Below are 19,458 nucleotides of genomic sequence, written 5' to 3'. Positions count from 1 at the left end.
GGTTTTGATGGTTTCCTGTCTCACATTCAGGTCCTTTATCCATTTTGAGTTTATTTTTGTGAATGGTGTGAGAAAGTGGTCTAGTTTCAACCTTCTGCATGTTGCTGTCCAGTTCTCCCAGCACCATTTGTTAAAGAGACTGTCTTTTTTCCATTGGATGTTCTTTCCTGCTTTGTCAAAGATGAGTTGGCCATACGTTTGTGGGTCTAGTTCTGGGGTTTCTATTCTATTCCATTGGTCTATGTGTCTGTTTTTGTGCCATATTAATGGTATCTTTGGATGAAGTATTTAATTTTGACCAAGTCTACTTTATTATTTTTTAATGGTTAATGCATTCTGGCTCCTATCTAAAAGATCTTTGCCTACTCCAAGACTGTGAAGTTACTCTGCCATGTTGGAGCAGATATTCTGCTGCTTCCTTGTAGAAATTTTATAATTTTGGGGCACTGGGTGGCTCGGTTGGTTAAGCCTCTGACTTCGGCTCAGGTCATGATCTCGCGGTCCATGGGTTCGAGCCCTGTGTTGGGCTCTATGCTGACAGCTCAGAGCCCGTAACCTGCTTCAGATTCTGCATCTCCCTCTCTAACCCTCCTACACTCATACTCTGTCACTCTCTCTCAAAAATAAACATTAAAAAATTAAAAAAAAATGTTTATAATTTTAGTTTTTATATTTAGGTTTCTTATCCATTTCTAATTTTTTTTTCAACGTTTATTTTTATTTTTGGGACAGACAGAGACAAAGCATGAATGGGGGAGGGGCAGAGAGAGAGGGAGACACAGAATCGGAAACAGGCTCCAGGCTCTGAGCCGTCAGCCCAGAGCCTGACGCGGGGCTCGAACTCACGGACCGCGAGATCGTGACCTGGCTGAAGTCGGACGCTTAACCGACTGAGCCACTCAGGCGCCCCTCTAATTATTTTTAATTAGACTGAGCCACCTAGGCGTCCCTCCATTTCTAATTTTTAAAAAATATTTTTATTTATTTTTGAGAGAGAGAGCGAGAGAGAGAGAGAGAGAGAGAGAGAGAGAGAGAGAGCGAGCGCATATGAGCTGTGCTGACAGCAGAGAGCCCAATGTGGAGCTAGAACTTGTGAACTGTGAGATCATGAGCTGAGCTCAGGTGGGGACACTTAACCAACTGAGCCACCCAAGCACTCCTAACTTTTGCTTTTACAAAATGCAAATTTTGCTTAATGCAGGAAGGAAAATCTAAATACAATATTTCAGAATGTTTTTGTAACTAGAATAGAATTGTAATTAGAATAGTTTTGTAACTAGAATAGAATACCAATTAAAATAACAAAGGAAATTCTGCCTTGTCTGTTAAAAACACTTTTTGTAGTAACCGCTATTACAAACAAGAATCTTGACAAAGTTTTCACCTGAGTTCATTGATTTTTAAAATCTCTGTAAAATGAATCTTAGAAATGCTGAGAGAATTCAGAATGTGGCTTATATATAGTGGTGGTTTCAACAAAAGGTGGGAAACATTTGGCAATATTTAGAGATATTTTTGTTGTTATAACTGGGGTGGTATCTGTGTGTATGTGAGGTATTTCTAGAGCGTAGAGGTCAAGGTTGTTGCTGACCATCCTATGATGTACAGAGCAGACCCCACAACACAATGATCTGGCCCAAATGTCTAGAGTGCTGCTGCTGAGAAACACTGTTCTAGCTGAAACCTCACCTCCACTGAGGACATGTTTCTTGGGTAGTTCTCTCAAACGGTGGCTGCTTTTCTCCTATAATGCGCACACTTGGCTTGGAGATGAGGAAGATGTCCTCCTTATTTTCATCACCAGCTCTAGAACATTATCCCTTCCACCTCGCCAAAAACCCTATTCTGAATTGATACCCTCAGTTCATACGACCCTCCCAGCCACAGCAGGGACCTTTAACTGTAGTCATTTCTGCTTATTTCTTGATTTCAGCTCCTCACTCACTGTTCCTTTCCCCGGTACTATCTCAGCTATAACTCTCTATGGTTTCAATATATGCTCTTTCCAACATCTTGGCTGCCTCAATCTCATAATCCCTCTCTTTCAATGATCTTGTCCTCACACTTGTCTTAGCTACTCACCCACATGATCACATGCTGAATCTTATCATTACCAATAATTACAAGCAATATCTAATCTCAGTTTCATGTACCCCACGCTCTGATTACACCTATCTTTTCAGCTCATTCTCTCTGGTTTGTCAACAATAATTCTGCCAGGGCCTATGATCCAAAGATCCTTCCATTGTTTCAATTTTCCTCATGGCCCTGCTGTCCCTCTTTCCTCCTTACCCAGCTTAAATGCCACAGTCAATCTTTATAAATAAACATGTTCTTGCACACACTCTGTTGCTAGTCTGCCATAGTCATTTGGTAAATTACAACTCTGTTGAAGTCCAACTGCACTAGCTGAACATGCCCAGAAGGAATCATATAATCAGGCGGCCTGGTCTGTCTTTAATACATGTCCCCGAATCTGTAGTGGGCTGACAAGACAGTCTGGCAATTACTCTGTATTTTCCCAAGTCTTTCCCCTTTTCTGCTCTGCTTGGTGATGTATTTTTCCTCAAACCCCTAACACCTCCTAACCTCTCCTCACTTTAGTTGATAACCTTTATTCCTACTTAGCTGAGAAGATGGAAGCACTAGGAAAAGGGCTCCCACAACTCCCAGCACACTTACCTACTTAGCACATTTGTGCTCATGTCCCCTCCGACTCTCCTGTTATACAGATGGAGGCCCTACTCCCATCTAAAGTCAACCACTGCACTTGGGCACCAGAGCTCATCCCCCCTCACCTGCTCAGATGCTCTTCTACCCAGTCTTTCAGGTCCTACATAATCAACCTTCCTCTTTATTCTGGATCATTTCTATTAGCAAACATGTTGTTATCTCTCTGATCTTAAAACAAAACAACAACCCCCCAAAACCCTCTCTTGTCACCATGTGCCCTGCTGGCTACCAACCCCTATCTCGCCTTCCCTTAGCAAACTCAAGAGCTGTTTATTTTTGTTCTCCTGAAGTCCTCTGCTTTCATTTTTCTTGTAAATGCATTCCAGTCAACCTTCCTATCTCCACCATCCCACCAAAAATGCTACTGACAAGGTCTCAAATAACCTTCACTTTAAAGAACCTGATGACCCATTCTCATCTCCTTGGGCTTATCTGAGCCTTTTGATAGTCACTCTTGACTTCCAGCAACACTTCCTTCATCTGGCTTCCAGGATCCCATACTCTCTTTGATTTCCTCTTATCCTCTGGCTGCTCTCTCTTGGCTTCGATTTCCGGTCCTTCCTCTCCTCTCTGACTTCCTAATGCTGGAGTGCCTGGGGTCTTAATCCTTAGACTTGTTCTCTTCTCTGCAGTCACTCACTCCACTCCTAATTATCTCATCCAATCTTAAGGTCTTAATTAAATATACTCTCCAAATTATCTCTCTATCCCAGACCTCTCTCCTGGACTCTAAACCCATATATTCAATTATCTATTCAACATCTCCTCCTGCATGTTTAATAGGCATCTCAGACATAACACGATAAGCTGAGTTTTGGATCTTTCCCTTGAACCTGCTTCAGCCAGTCTTCTCCATCTCACTTAATGGCATTTCCACCCGCTAATTGTTTAGGGAAAACCTCTGGCAGGGTGCCTGCCTGGCTCATTCTGTAGAGCATGTTGTTCTTGATCTTGGGGTTGTGACTTCAAGCACCATGTTGGGTGCAGAGATTGCTTAAATAAACTTTAAAAAGAAAAGAAAACAATCCGGTGCTACCCTCATCTCTTGCCTCAACCACTGTTATGGCCTATTAACAAACTGGTCTTCCTGATTCCTCTTCCCTACCTACAGTCTCTTCTCTATACAACAGCCACAGTGATCCCATCACTTCTTTGTTCAAAACCCTCCAATTCACACAGATCGAAAGCCAGAGACTTTGTAATTATCTGCACATATCCTGTTCCTCCCTTACTTCTTTTTTTTTTTTTAATGTTTATTTATTTTTGAGAGAGAGAGAGAGAGAGAGAGAGAGAACACAAGTGGTAGAGGGGAAGAGAAAGAGAGGATCCGATGTGGGCTCCATGCTGATTGCAGAGAGCCTGATGCAGGGCTCAAATTCACGAACCTTGAGATCATGACCTGAGCTGAAGTTGGACGCTTAACTGACTGAGCCACCCAAGCACCCCCACTACGCCTTACTTCTTTGACCTCACCTCCTTCTGCTTTTGTTCCTCTCCAGCCTCACTGGCCACCACTTCCTTCCTCTTGGTTCTGTCAGAAACATTCCTGCCTTAGGGCTTTGCTTTGCCTTTTCCCTCTGCCTAGAATACTCTTTCTCCAGATATTGCATGGCTCCCTCCTTTCACCTTCAAAGTCTTTGCATAAATGTCATGTCTCAATGAGGCCTACCCTGACCACCCTAACTTCTCTCACCTCTGGCATGCTAGATCCCTTTATCTTATTTATTTCCCCACAGGACATATCTCCTTCCAATAGCAACAGCCCTTATTATTTGAACTCTCACTATCCAAATATGTGCTATAAATACTTGTAAAACTTTCTATCCCAATTGCATTATCTGAATTGCAAACCTGTTAAAACCAATCTGTGTGTGCAGGTAACAGGACATAGAGTACAGGGCAGTCCCGGGATCACAGTGAGCACTGGTGCTTTCAAAGCATGGTGCACTACTCTTCTCATCTTTCTCATCCTTCTCCAAAGATTTGCTCTTCATGGGCCACAGTACTTGCTTCTTCCAGGGCCTAGGGCACTACCTACTTGGGTCCAATTTCAGAATTATCTTTAGTACCTTTACATATCATCTTTAAGCTATATAACAGTACATCTTCATTTGCAGTATAGAAGCAAGACAATTTATATCTGACACTACAATATCATTACTTATAGTGCATAAAAATACCCATTAATGAGTATTATTACTGCATTAAAAATTAGGTTCCTGGTGTTTTTTAATTTTTTATTTGAGAGAGAGTGTGTGTGAGTGGGGGAGAGGGGCAGAGGGAGAGAGAGAAAGAATCTTAAGCAGGCTCCACGCTCAGTGCAGAACCTGATGTGGGGCTCGATACCACAACCATGGGATCATGACAGGAGCCGAAATCAAGTCGGACACTCAACGAACTGAGCCACCCAGGAACCTGGGTTCCTAGTGTTTTAAATGTTTCCTTTTTAAATGCAAAATTATTCATGAATGCTCACCTAAAATTTTAAGAGTCCTGTAGTAATATTTTGAGAAAATAGGTAGAGGGGCACCTGGGTGGCTCAGTTGGTTAAGTGTCTGACTTCGGCTCAGGTCATGATGTCGCAGTTTATGGGTTCGAGCCCTGCATCGGGCTCTCTGCTGACAGCTCAGAGCCTGAAGCCTGCTTCAGATTCTGTGTCTCCCCCCATCTCTGCTCTTCCCCTGCTCATGCTCTGTGTCTCTCTCTCAATAATAAATCAACATTAAAAAAAATTTATAAAGAGTTGGGACCCTTGGTTTCGGCTTAGGTCACGAACTCACGAACCATGAGATCAAGCCCCACACACAAAAATTATACACCCAAGTAGCTTTTGTTTATGTAGGTACAACTATCAGTATTTACCATATTAGGAATTTAAACTGAGACATTTAAAAATATGTATAGGGGTGCTTGGGTGGTTCAGCTGGTTAAGTGTCCGACTCTTGGTTTCAGCTCAGGTATGACCTCTTGGTTCATGAGTTCAAGCCCTGCATCAGGCTCACACTAACAGCGCAGGGGCATGCTTGGATTCTCTCTCTCTCTCCCTCTGCCCCTCCTGCTCATGCTCTCTTTCTCTCAAATAAATAATAAATTTTAAAAATATAATAAAAATATGTATTAATTCACTTAAAAATAATAAATCTTTCACATGTTTACATAAGAACATTTTTTAATGAAAAATGTCTTTTCCAAAACAAAAACAATTTAGTAAGAAGGTGGCATGTTTTTTTAAACAATTTTATTGGGATAGAATTCAAATACTATACAATTCACCCATTTAAGTGTACATTTCAACAGCTTTTAGTATAGTCAGAGTTGTGCAAACATTACCACAATAAGTTCTACAGCATTTTCATCACCCCAAAAAGAAACCCGATACTCTTTAGCTGTCACCCAACTAATCTTCTCCCCCTCTACCCCCAACCCCAGGCAACCACTAATTTACTTTCTGACTCTATCAATGTACCTACCTATCATGGACATTTCATATAAATGGAATCATACGACATGTGGTCTTTTGTGACTGGCTTCTTTCATTTATTAGCACAATGTTTTCAAGCTTCATCCATGTTGTAGCATGGATATACCACCTTTCACTTATCCATTCGTCAGTCAATGGACTTGGTTTGTTTCCAATTTTTAGCTATTATGAATAAATGCTGCCAATGAACATTTATGTGCAGTTTTATATAGACATGTTTTCATTTCCCTTGGGTAATATCTAGGAGTAGAATTGCTGGGCCACCTTATGACTCTATGTCACACCTTTTCAGGAACTGCCAGACTATTTTTAAGGTGGCTGCATGATTTTACATTTCCAATAGCAGTATGAAGGAAATAGCATTCTTTTACATTTCTGCAAATCTCTTAAAAAAAAATTTTTTTTTTAATGTTTATTTATTTTGGGGACAGAGAGAGACAGAGCATGAATGGGGGAGGAGCAGAGAGAGAGGGAGACACAGAATCGGAAGCAGGCTCCAGGCTCTGGGCCATCAGCCCAGAGCCTGACGCAGGGCTCGAACTCACGGACCGCGAGATCGTGACCTGAGCTGAAGTTGGACGCTCAACTGACTGAGCTACCCAGGCGCCCCTCTGCAAATCTCTTTAATGTCTGGCTAATAGTTGGATTCTCCTACCTGCTTCTGTATTCAATTTGTTGCAAAATATTGTTTTGGTTGGGTATATGAAAAAAATCCACACTCAAAGAGATACAAAGTTAAAAAAAAAAGGAGGAGACTTTTATAGCACTGTTACATATTAAAATCCAATTAACAGAAAAAGGACATCAGTAGCAAAACTGAGAAATCTGAATAAAGTCTTTAATTTAGTTAATAGTATTGTACCAATGATAATTTCTTAGTTTTGATAAAGGTACCATGGTTAAGAAAGATGTTAACATTGGGAGAAGGTGGGTGAGGGGAATACAGAAACTCTATATATTATCCCCGCATCTCTCCTGCAAATTTAAAATTATTTCAAAATAAAATGTTAAAAACAAAACCCAATCCATTGGTCTATTTTGTTCTTTGAACAGATCTTTTACCCAGCATGATTTTGTAACCTCATGCACTGGTCATTTGGAAAACACGGGTTCACTGAATCAGGCAAACCTTTCTACACATTTTACTATACAACTGAGAAAACCACTGCCATTACTATGACCACTGATCTCTTCAGTAAAGTCCTTAAGAACTGGGAAGCTGTCAGGCTTATACTGACACATTTTCCAAAATTCTAATTTTCACATGAAAGATCAAATTTTATTTATCATTGGCCAAAAATATTCTCAGTTGTTTCCCTTTAAGTGATAGGTTGTTCATTTTCAAGAAAATGTCTTCCAAGTAGCCGAGTCTGAATAACCAGTTTGTCTGTAAGCCCTTCTTTCACATAAAAATGCTATTTCATTACAAAAGCAACTATTTTAATTCACAACTCAATTGCACAAGTGTTTGTTCAAGACAACTGCATACTTCACCATGAGCAGAAGTGCTTTATGCATGTTTCCCATTTCTGTTTTATCCCCTCACTGCTGTATCCCCTGTGCCTAGAGCAATGCTTTGCATATAATAGGTGCTCAGCAAATATGTATTAAATGAATGAATAAATGAATAAACAAGCCACTGGATAAATGATAACATCTGTAATTACTTTCAGCTGCTTGGAAGTAAAGCAATAAAAAATTCAGGATATTTATAGTTTTTGGGTATAATTTTAAATTTTACAGAATGTTAAATATTTAATCAGGAAATAAAGGACATTATTTCTTTTGGCAAAGGCATCTGACTGTGGGGATGGCAAAAGCAGCAGGGAACTTTCAAAACCATACCAACAGTGTTTGTACTGGAAAGCAACAGCTTTTAGCAAAGGCAATGGTTCCTGAAAACTGGAACCCTGCCCATGACCTAGAAATGGGTATAAAATCAGGACAGAAAGAAAAGACGCTGTAAGTCTCCACTTGCACATCGTTGCCGTGTACTTGTTTTTTCAATTCAGGATGCCTGGGAATGTTTCACAGAATTGGGAGGAATTACATGCACAAAGATGAACAGGAAATCAAAATATAAAGTGGGACATGCAGGCATTCATAAAGAGTAATTAAAATACTTTAAGTTTTGAGGACTAAATTAAGATAATGTATTTATCTCAGAAAGCAAGCTGAGGATCTCAGTGTATGGGACACATACTGGGAGCGCCACAGATGTGGATTTTAATGAGGCCACTATTAGAACAATAGACTGCTCATAATAGGTGATCTAGCTAATAAAATGTGCTGGTTAGTAGGAGTTACCATACAGTTCACTACTTTCCAACCAGTAAGAATTCACTAAATACACCATTCTTAAGCTAAAGGATCCAATCATTATTTAATGACTCTAGAATCTCAGTAAACTCTAGGGAGTCATCCTTAGGAAGGACTTACCAGTTAAGGAAGGCCTGGTAGTGGAGTTTAATGACTACATAAATTACCTGCTCTTTAGTTTCTGGTACCACTTCTGCTACCTGGTAATGAGCTGGCAACAGGTAAATTCCTTAACCTTCCTGTAGTTCAGTTTCTCCCTTCTTTCCTGAACTTTGGGAATGCTTAGAGTACGAATGTTTGTGAAATATTTTGGGTCCCTTTAAGATACTGAGTGAGTATAGGAATAAATGGGTGGATTGCCCAGAAGCTAAAATGTTCAGTAAGTTTCTAATTGCCAAATTTGAAACAATAATCTATAAATTTCTTCTACCCTATAGAAAACCTCGAAACAAACACTGGCCACCACAGCAATTTCTGAATCATTTATCCAACACTTTAGCATCTGTATCACTTGATCTTCATACTAATCCTGTTAGATATGCAAGGCAGGAAGAACCGTTTTAAATCTTCAGACAAAGACACTAAAGTTTAAAGAAACTGAGTGGTTTAACTAAGAGACAGAACTGGGACTCCTTAAGTCTCATGAGCTCAGTCATCTTATACTCCTGCTCCTTGCTTGGCTGAGGGAGGGAGGGAGGGAGGGAGGGAGGGAAGGAAGGAAGGAAGGAAGGAAGGAAGGAAGGAAGGAAGGAAGGAAGGGGAAAAGGGAAAGAAAGGGAAAAGGGGAAAGGAAAGGAAAGCAGGGAGGGGAGGGGAGGGGAGGGGAGGGGAGGGGAGGAAGGGAGAGGCAGACCCTCATCAGTATTTCTCAAGTCCCAACAGCAGGCATAAAGTTATCCAGCTTCCTTGGACCCTGAACAAACAATCCTGCTCAACTTACCTGTAGTTTCACAGCAATGACCACCGAGTTAAGATCTTTGTCCATTTCTTTTAGCATGACGAGTTTCTTCAGGGTCAAGCTGAACAGCCTACAAAAAATTTGAGAAAGACAATCCAGTCAAACGTAAGGAATTTAGGAGAAAAGTGATAGATGATCTGATGGGGAAACCGCTCTACCTAAAGAAAGAATGTTAGAATGCCAAACAGCGTCCTCCTTTAGTAAAAAAGCACTCTCCTGTTTAACTTTTATAAACAAGTGTCAAAAGGTGTATTATTCCATGAATCTCTGTGGATGCCCATTGATCTCAAGCTAAAACTGACACACTTTTTCCCTAATACGTGGGAGAAATTTCTGAGGGGAGACCAAGGACAGGTACAGATGTTTGTTTTGCTTATCCAGTCCCTCTTCCAATTTACATCTAATCACACCTGAAACATTTACAGATGTACATCTGTAGCAACAAGGAGATAATCCACACAAACAAAATAGATACCATTTGCAGAAAATGATTTAAATGGCCACAATTTGGGTTTCAGTTGAATTGTGCTTGAGGTGTGCAGAAAATCTTCAGTGCCACCCAATGAGGAAGTTCCCCCTAACGGAAAGAGACAGGACTGTCCCTTGCTCTGGAGTCAGCAACTGTCATTTGACTTGACCTTGCCTTACCAAAACAGGCCTACCCTGGTCTTCTAGGAGGAGTTGGGAGGGAAACTTTGGATACTGCCTTTCTACTTCTGGTTTAAGTGGTTCAAATCCAGCACATTCTCTTCCTTGGAGAGGCTCTGACAAATGGGGAGTCACACAAAGGATGCTGCTTACCAGAGTCATAACGAGTTCTCAGACTCCATTTTATGCTTCCTCTCTCTCCCGTGCTGCAGCTATCTTGCCCCTGCTTTCTACCTGTCTTACCTCTCTGCGCTCCTTCCTCATACTCTAAACTCCAGTCATACTGAGTCTCCTTTAGGTCCTTGGGTGACACACATCTCTGGCCTTCTACCAAAGGGCCTGGCAAAGTATAGCTGCTCAGCAAACATCTGTTAGATAAAATGTTATAACTTCCTAATGCCTCCTCATTCACTGACTAGCGCTGGAAGCAAGAGCTACCTCACCTGCGCTCCTAAAACATGCTCAGGTTCATTAAACTGGGATCACCTGGGTTCATGCTCTTTCCTCCAAAATCTCCCCCTCAATGCCTACCCACAGCATTATATGTTTCTCTTTCCCCTTCAGAGCAGAGACATGCTGGCCCAAAAGGAACTCTGGTTCTGCCAACATCAAAGGGATTATTATATTCCACAGAGTTGGCTATTAAGAAACGTATGAACTATGTTGTTCAACTATGTATCTTCAAGCCCTGCTAGAAAGGAAAGGGAACATGACTGGATGAACAAATGGAAGAGACTGGATATGCTGTTCTGTTCCTCATTGAAGGCTGCTATTTATGAACACTTTCAATGGGTTAAGTTTTTGTTTCTTTCCAAAGCAAACATTTTCTAGCTTCTGACTGATGTATCTGTATCCAAGATATAAAGAGTCACAGAACTAAATCTGGGACACATACTTCTTCCCCTCTGCTTGTCATCCTTCTTCACTCTTTTACACATTCCATACATTTAGTGAGCATCTCTTGTACTCTGGGTACCAGGTTAGTCGTTGGAATTGTAGAGGGATGTGGTTCTCAGCCTCATGGAGATTATACACAACAGAGGGGAAGACGAGTAATGACTTACATTACACTCCTTGCCCTCAGCTTTTTCATGTCCCATAAGGCTCTGGACCATCTTTCCTTTTCCATAACATGTAAAAATTGTCGGGTAATACAGCAGAATTTTGTTAGGAAGGAAAAACATATCATAGACCAACAAGTGTTTACTGACTCAATAAACCTTTATGCCACAGCACCTATGTCAACAAGAAAGCCAAGAATGATTTAGTACCTGAGGTAACAAGGCAATAGCAAGACTGGATTTTCTCAGTGTTTGCTTAGAAACTAGATATACCACACTGATTTCCATACTACTGGCAATAGTTCAATAGATATTTTTTGTTTGTTTTTAATGGTATGACTCAAAGGGATGTGGGGACTTAAATGCATTCTAGTTCTTCAAAGTATAAGAAAATGTGTGTGACTCATTAGGCACCCACCATGTAACACGTACTTGTTATATACTGCATTATCTCATGTAAGTCTTATAATAATTCTAACAGGTGGGTAATATATCCACCTATTTTACAGATAAGGATGCCTGAAGGATTAAGCGACTTGACCGAGCTCACACAAAGTGGTCAAGCCAAGATGCAAACTTAGGCCTATCTTAGTCCAGAACCCAATTTAAGTTACTACAAGGCACTTTATTAGAAAGTTAGAAGAAAGTATTTTAATTACAAGTAAATATTTTCAACATACATTTAATATAACAGAAAAACTCTGGAGAAATAAGATACATTTCTGCTTAAACCACACTCACACACAGTTGGCTGCAACAGCCCTAGATAGCTCCAAGGATGACTAAGCCTGACTGAGCCTGGCAAGATGTTCTGACTGGAGGTGCCGCAATGCATAAGAGGCTGAATTAGATTATGATCCTAGATGTTCTTGCTACCATATGTTTTACTGGTTGGGTACTTCTTATGCAGTAAAAATACAGAATCCAAGGCCTAAAAGGAAAGGGTCCTTCCCTGATCACATTCCTGTTTCAATCAGTTTTTCTACAGCAGAAAATAACTTCACACTAAAATTATAAAAACTAATAATTCCAAGTGCTGGTGAAGATGTGGCATAACCGAAGTCCCCTGTGTGGCTGGTGAGAGCGCAAAATTGTACAACTGCATTCAAGAAAAGCACTTGGTAGTTTATCAGTTGACATTAATTATATGACTATTCCTATGCCGAGCTCCCAAGAGAACCCAAGAAAATGAAGGCAGACCCCACAAAAAAAGACAGGTACAGGAATGTTCAAAGCAGCTCCACTCATAAAAGCCCTAAATCAGAAATAACTAAAATGTCTACCAACAGAAGAATGGACAAACAAATGTGCTATGCAAAAAAGAACAAGCTACTGACACATGGGACAACATGAAAGAATTTCAAAAACACTATACTATGTTGGTCTAAAGAAGGCAGACACAAAAGACTACAAACAACATGATTCCATCCATATGAAGTTCAAGAATCAATAAGACCAATGCATGGTGATAGGTGACAGCACAGTAACTGAGGCAAGTGGAGGCATTCATTGGGAAGGGACATGAGACAAGGGAACCCTTTAGAGTAACTGATACATCATGGTGGCCACGTGGTTATACACACATGCAAAACCCCACAGAGCTTTAGATCCAAGACCCATGCAGCCCACTGTATACAAACTACACATACTTTTTTTTTTTTTTTAAGACCAGAATGAAGGCTTTAGAGCCAGACATAGCCAGGTCTGAATTACAGTTCTGTCACATTACTCTCACTTATCCAATCAGCCTACAATGAGCCAGGCACTGTTCTAGTTATTTGTAACGTTATCAGTAAACAAAACAGACAAAAATTTGTGTCACAACTTTAATTTTTATATTCTAGTGAAAAGAGTCACAAACAATAAACACAGATATTTTAAAAATTTCATAGTATGTTAGATACTAACACATACATAGTATGTGTTAAGACAGAAGTAGGTAAGGGGGATTGTGAGTGTGAAGCAGAGGGCAAGGAGGGTTATAATTTTAAGTAAGTTGGTCAGGGTAGACCTCACTGAGGAGTTCTACATTAAGGGAAAAAAGTGCAAAAGTCTTAAGGTATAGCACACTGGTCTGTTTGAGACAGAGGAGGCCAGTGGAACTGAAGCAGAGTGAGCAAGGGTAAGAGTGGTGTGGGATAAAGTCAAATACATGTTTGGTGGGTGGGAGGCCTTACCAGCCATGTAGGGCTGTGTAGACCATAATAAGGACTGGCTCTTATTCTGCAAGAAATGGGGAGTCTGGGGAGCTACTGGCTTTAAGTGAGAGACATGGCTTGTTTTACATTTTAATAGGATTGTTCTAGCTGTTCTATAGGATAGAATGAAGGAGAACAGAGGGGAAGGGGGAAAAGTTGAATCAGAAGGCAACTACCAGAGTGCAAGCAGTAGACTACTTGTAGTTCAGAGGGTAGTGTAGCAGGGTGGCAGCACTGGAGGTGGTAAAAAATGGTTTGAATTCTGAATACACTATTGAAGATGTACGTCAACTCCTGGGTTTGGGGCCTGAACATCTGGAAATAACCCGGTGCGGTTATCATTAACTGAGATGGGTAAAACTTTGGGTAAAGCAGGTTTGAGGAATTTAAGATCAACTGGACACTTTAAATTTGAGAGGTCTCTTAGATTTCTAAGTAGAGATGATGAGCAGCGAGTTAGATATAGAAGTCTGCCTCTGGGCTGAAAACATTAATATGTAACTGTGGCATAAAGGTGGAATATAAAGAAATGAAACTGGATGAGATGATCCATAGACTGAGCACATATACAAAGACAAGAGCACCAGGGTCAAGCCCAAGAATACTTCCACATTAAGGACCAAGAGGTGAAGATGATGAAGTAACAAAGCGATCAAGAAGGATCACCAGGGAGGCAGGAGAAACACCAAATAAGTGGGATATTCTAGAAGTCAAGAGAGACTGGTCAGCTGTATCAAATGCTGCTGACGGGTCAAGAGAAAGACTGAGAATGGATGACTCAATTTAGCCACACGGACCGTAACAAGACCAATTTCACAGAATAGTGAAAAGGAAGGCATAACTGGAATGAATTTGGAAGAGAAGGGGAGGAAAGAACTGGAGACAGAAAATATAAATACACAAATCTGTCTCAGTCCTAGCTCTACCCCCAGCATCCTGAGTAGTAAACTTCTTGTCCAACAGAAATACAGTGCAAGCCACAGGTATAACTTTCCTTTCTGGGAGTCTGTAATTTTGCTATGTGCTAGGAAGAGGGTACCCAACCAACGAGCCCCCAGTAAAGACCTGGGCCCTAAATCTCTAATGAGCTTTCCTGGTAACAGTATTCTCTAGGTGTTGTCACAATTCAGTGCATCTTGTGTGACTCCACTGGGTGAAAACTCTTGAAAGCTTGCACCTGGTTTCCTCCAGATTTTGCCCATGTACCTTTCCTCTTTGCTGACTTTGCTTTCGTATTCCTTTTGCCAAAATAAGTCATAGCTGTGACTACGGCTATGTTCTGAATCCTGTGAGTCCTCTTAGGAATCCTTGAACCTGGTGGTGATCTGGGGGACCCCCAGCCCAGAGTGGGCAGAAAGGGACAATTACAAAAGGGTACTTTTGGGGTGATGGATATGTTCATTACCTTAATTGTGGTGATGATTTCACAAGTATGTATTTATGTAAAAACTTGTCAAATTGAACACTTTAAATATGTGCAGTTTATTGTATGTCAATTACACTTCAATAAAGCTGATTTTTTTTTAAAGGAAGGTTCCACCCACTGTGCTATAGTCTGCTAATTGGCTGCCCAACATCTATTTTCCCCTTTCTACTTAATAACAGAGCACCAATTTTTAGCTAAGCATGTTGCTTCTTAAAATAAAAGACCACACTTCTCAGCTTCTTTTGCAGTTAGGTGAAAACACATGCATAAAATCTGGCCTGTGTATAAGTGGACATATTAGGTATGACGAGTGGGAAGATTTTTTAGAGGGAGTCCACTCACCTAACAGATTCTTTCTCCTCCTTCTGGTCTGCAATGTAGGCTGATGGCTCTAGCTCCTGCAGCTAACTTGGACCATGAGGGAACCTTGATAATTCAAGCCATGTGTGAGGAATGTGAATTAGATTTCTTTTTTAATGTTTATTTATTTTTGAGAGAGAGAGAGAGAGAGCGCGCGAGCGTGGGGAAGAGGCAGAGAGAGAGGGAGACACAGAATCTGAAGTAGGCTCCAGGCTCTGAGGTGTCAGCACAGACCCTGACCCGGGGCTCGAACTCATGAACTGTGAGATCATGACCTGAGCCGAAGTCAGTCGCTTAGCGGACTCAGCCACCCAGGTGCCCTAGGAATGTGAATTAGAAAGAGAGGAGCCAGGATCTTTGATGACACTGTAGGAGCTACTATTATCAACCCTGGATCGTTTATCTCTGGATTTTTAAATTTTATTTGTCATTTAATTTTTTAATTTTTATTTGTTTACTTATTTTTTAATATGAAATTTATTGTCAAATTGGTTTCCATTCAACACCCAGTGCTCCTTCCAACAGGTGCCCTCCTCAATGCCCATCACTCACCCTCCCCTCCCTCCCACTCCCCATCAACCCTCAGTTTATTCTGTTTAGAGCTGCACTTTCAACAATAGCCAAATTATGGAAAGAGCCTAAATGTCCATCAACTGATGAATGGATAAAGAAATTGTGGTTTATATACACAGTGTAATACTACTTGGCAATGAGAAAGAATGAAATATGGCCTTTTGCAGCAACGTGGATGGAACTGGAGAGTGTTATGCTAAGTGAAATAAGTAATTTTTTATTTTTAAATAATCTCTACATCTGACGTGGGGCTTGAGCTCACAATTCCGAGATAAGAGCTGATCTCTACCAACTGAGCCAGCCAGGCACCCCTTTTTATTTTTTTTTTGTGAGGAAGAAATAAACTGGTGTGTGTGTGTGTGTGTGTGTGTGTGTGTGTGTGTGTGTGTGTGTGTGTGTGTTATATGTAAGTAAACCTATTTTTAAGTGATATACCAGGAACACATTCCCAAAGTGTTAGGACTCAGTCACCAGCTCCCAAATACTTTTAAGAGAACCAGATGAATTATTCCCAAAGTCCATTTTAAACAGTGATGCCCTATCAAGAAATCCTGACTCTCACCCTTAGGAAAGGAAGGGAAGATATCTCACAAGTTAAAGGAAAAAAGGTTCTTTCCACGATCCTTAGAAGAACCAAATTCCTAGACTTCTGCATTCCAGAGAGCTCACTAGGAACCTCTGTGGTACCATGGGTTGGAAGCCAGTCTCATGGTACAACTTGGGAACATGGGAGCTGGCTAAAGACTCCTCTGTACTTCCCTTCCAACTTGTCTCCTCATCTGGTGATGAGACAAGAGTGAAGTTCTAGCTAAAAGTTTTTAACCAAAGGTTTCAAATGGAATGTATGGCTGGGATTCCCCAGCTAGTCCACCTCTGAAATGTCGGTCAAAAGCCAGATAGAGAAACATGCACCTCTATGTGCCAGAACTCAAAGAAGTCAACCATCTGCCTTTAAAGTAAAACAGAATATCACAAAGATGGCTGAAATCCAAAGGACTTATAAAGGAGGATTCCAGGTTATTCAGCTCAAAAATAATCTTCCCTTCTACAAAGGCATTTTGAACTTATACTGATAATAGGACTTGTTGATTGTCATTTTTTAAGACTCCATTTGTAAATGCTAGTGAAGTCCAGCATTAATAAAACAATGAAATGTCAAATCAAAGTCCCCTGATTACTCAAAGTGCTTCTTCCTTCTGCATTTTGGTCTCTTCCTGATCCCACTCCTTTCTTTCCTTGTTGGATAACCTTTGGTGACCTCTGTGCCTCGATTTTTCCACATAAAATGAAGACAACAGTACCCCCACTTAATAACATTGTAATATGGTTTAATTGAGGGAATGGAAGGCAAAACAAGGCCCGGCACGTGGTAAGATGCTATAACTGCTACACTTGGAATTGTCATCAGCAATCACCATTATTTATTTGTTCACTGTTTAAGGCTGTATTTGATCTCCTTTGGGGATGTGGGGGATCGACTTCCTTCCAAAAAGAGCAGTGAGGCAATGGCCATTCTAAACAGGGAGGGAGCTCCTGGCCTCTACTCTCATCCCCTGTGCCCAAGTCATTTCCCTTCTACTTTGCAGGCACTGGAGCCCTTGAAGAGAACACCCTCACTGCCACCACCCACAGGAAGGATAGTCAGAGTAACACTGATGGAGTCTAGAACTGGGTTAAAGATTTTCTTTTTGCCCAGCAAGATTTCAATCAACCATTTACTGTATAGATCTTCACTGTACTTAGCTCTATACTAGAAGCTATAAGGTACATAGAAAAATAAGGCATAATCTCTGTTTTGGGGCACTTTATAACCTAGTTGAGAAGACAGGATTTAAGTATATCAAACAATTATCTAACAACTGTAACTGCATACAAAATTAAGTACTAAATTACATACAAGAAGATTATGAGTGATTGTGCTACAGCTTCAGGGAGGACATATCACTTGAGCCCAGATAAATTCTCTCAAGAAATTATTTTCTTTGATTCCATTAGACTGAATCTTAAAGAATAAAGCTGTCTCCTTGATAAGTGGATAGAGAATGATACAATAATATAATAACAAGAATCTTTTGAACCTTCTAAATTATTCTATTTTGTGCTTCACTGTAAGATAAAGGAGAAACAGCCTTAAATGTTTTCTACAAATGGTCCCCAACCTGTATTTCACAGCTGTTTCAAACTTAACTCCATGTAAATCAGAACTAGAGAGGCTCACCAAAAGACAGTCCTATTCTACCCCCATTCCCCAAATCTATTCTGTACTAGGGTATCAATGAACAGTGAAATGGCCACATTTTGCACAGAAAAGGGGGAAGAAAGGAGAAACAAAGATCTGGATGGAATCAAAAACTGCATAGTGAGTCTCTGAATCACACTGATGGTCCTTTTGGGACCAGAAGACTGGTGACCTGGATGATTTTTGGCCCTACCAAGAAATGACTATGTTATATGAGCAAGTCAATTTTTTCTCCCTTTCAGTTCTTTAATCGCAAGATGGGGAGAGAAAAAAAAAAAGCTCTACCTTCTCCCTGCAATAGCATTTATCAGGACAAAGAGCAAATTAGTAGAAAAATTTATGGAAAAAATGTTCCTTTATGAGAGTAATTTTCATTTCTACAATTGCTTCAATTTTAACAGGGCACCTGTAGATGTCTGGATGAGCTTCAATCACAATAACACAAAAGGTAAATTTCTGAGCAGTGTACTTAAAAAAATTTTTTTTAACATTTATTTATTTTTAAGAGAGAGACAAAGCACGAGAGGGGGGAGGGGCACAGAGAGAGGGAGACAAAATCCAAAGCAGGCTCCAGGCTTTGAGCTGTCAGCACAGAGCCTGACACGGGACTTCAACCCATGAACTGTGAGATCAAGACCTGAGCCAAAGTCGGACGCTTAACCGACTGAGCTACCCAGGTGCCCCCTCCTTCTCTCGCAGTGGTGTACTTTTACTGCTTAAGAAGTTACTTGAACATGTGGACATTAAAGTTATAATTTTATATAAGCATAGACTGAGAAACAATGAATTAAAGCAGTAATATTTTAAAATTAGTAACTCTAAAGCAGATTTTTAAAAAGCAAACCAACTCAGTTGTCATCCTGAAAGGCACAACTTGGGAGAGATGGTTTGAATGAAATAGAGAGAAATGGACTTTACAATGAATGGGTTAAGAGGAAAAAAGACTTCTTGCTTGTTATTGTATCACAAAGAAATCAGATGGAACTAGGCAATGTTCACATGGTAAAACACCACAGAATGAGAAAAAACTCAGACCCAAACAGAAAACATTACCCAAGAATAGGCTCTGGCATGTTTTATTCTGTAGCCATAGGATGTGACTTTCTGTGAAGCAAAGGAACATAAGGTTAAGTAAACCCCTAATTTTCAGCCACTTAGCATATGTTTATTTTGGGGGCATAAATGCCAATTTCTTGCACATGCCAACAGGATTTATAACATTACCCCCCCCCCTTTCTACAATCTCCTTGATGATAATCTAAATGGAAAGGGCCTCAAATATGGGGGGGGGGGGAGAGGAGGGCTCTTGCTATTAAAACTACACATGAAAATCCTCAAGTCTGTAGTTCCTTCAGTAATACAGAACAGTTTTATCACCTATAAAATAGAACTGCTGTGTCAACTAAGAAGTATGAGAAGTACCAAAGCATAGAGCCTGGCATATCAGAAGTGCTCAAAAAGG

At 40.5% G+C, this 19,458-nt stretch overlaps 1 protein-coding gene across 2 annotated transcripts in view; it reads right to left on the bottom strand.

The window, feature by feature from the left end:
- The window catches only part of PACS1 (phosphofurin acidic cluster sorting protein 1), a 155,384-nt gene that overhangs the window by 33,132 nt on the left and 102,794 nt on the right, over positions 1-19,458 (bottom strand). For both annotated transcript variants that reach the window (XM_040466040.1, XM_040466041.1), the window contains exon 2: positions 9,474-9,561. In XM_040466040.1, coding sequence (XP_040321974.1) covers positions 9,474-9,561 — 88 coding nt within the window. The remainder of the gene's footprint in view (positions 1-9,473; positions 9,562-19,458) is intronic.

Source organism: Herpailurus yagouaroundi, unplaced genomic scaffold (assembly GCF_014898765.1).
Source record: "Herpailurus yagouaroundi ecotype Mexico unplaced genomic scaffold, PumYag 569, whole genome shotgun sequence".
NCBI lineage: Eukaryota > Metazoa > Chordata > Mammalia > Carnivora > Felidae > Herpailurus > Herpailurus yagouaroundi.
Note: the sequence above shows the minus strand (reverse complement) of the source record. Positions and strands in the feature narration are given on the sequence as shown.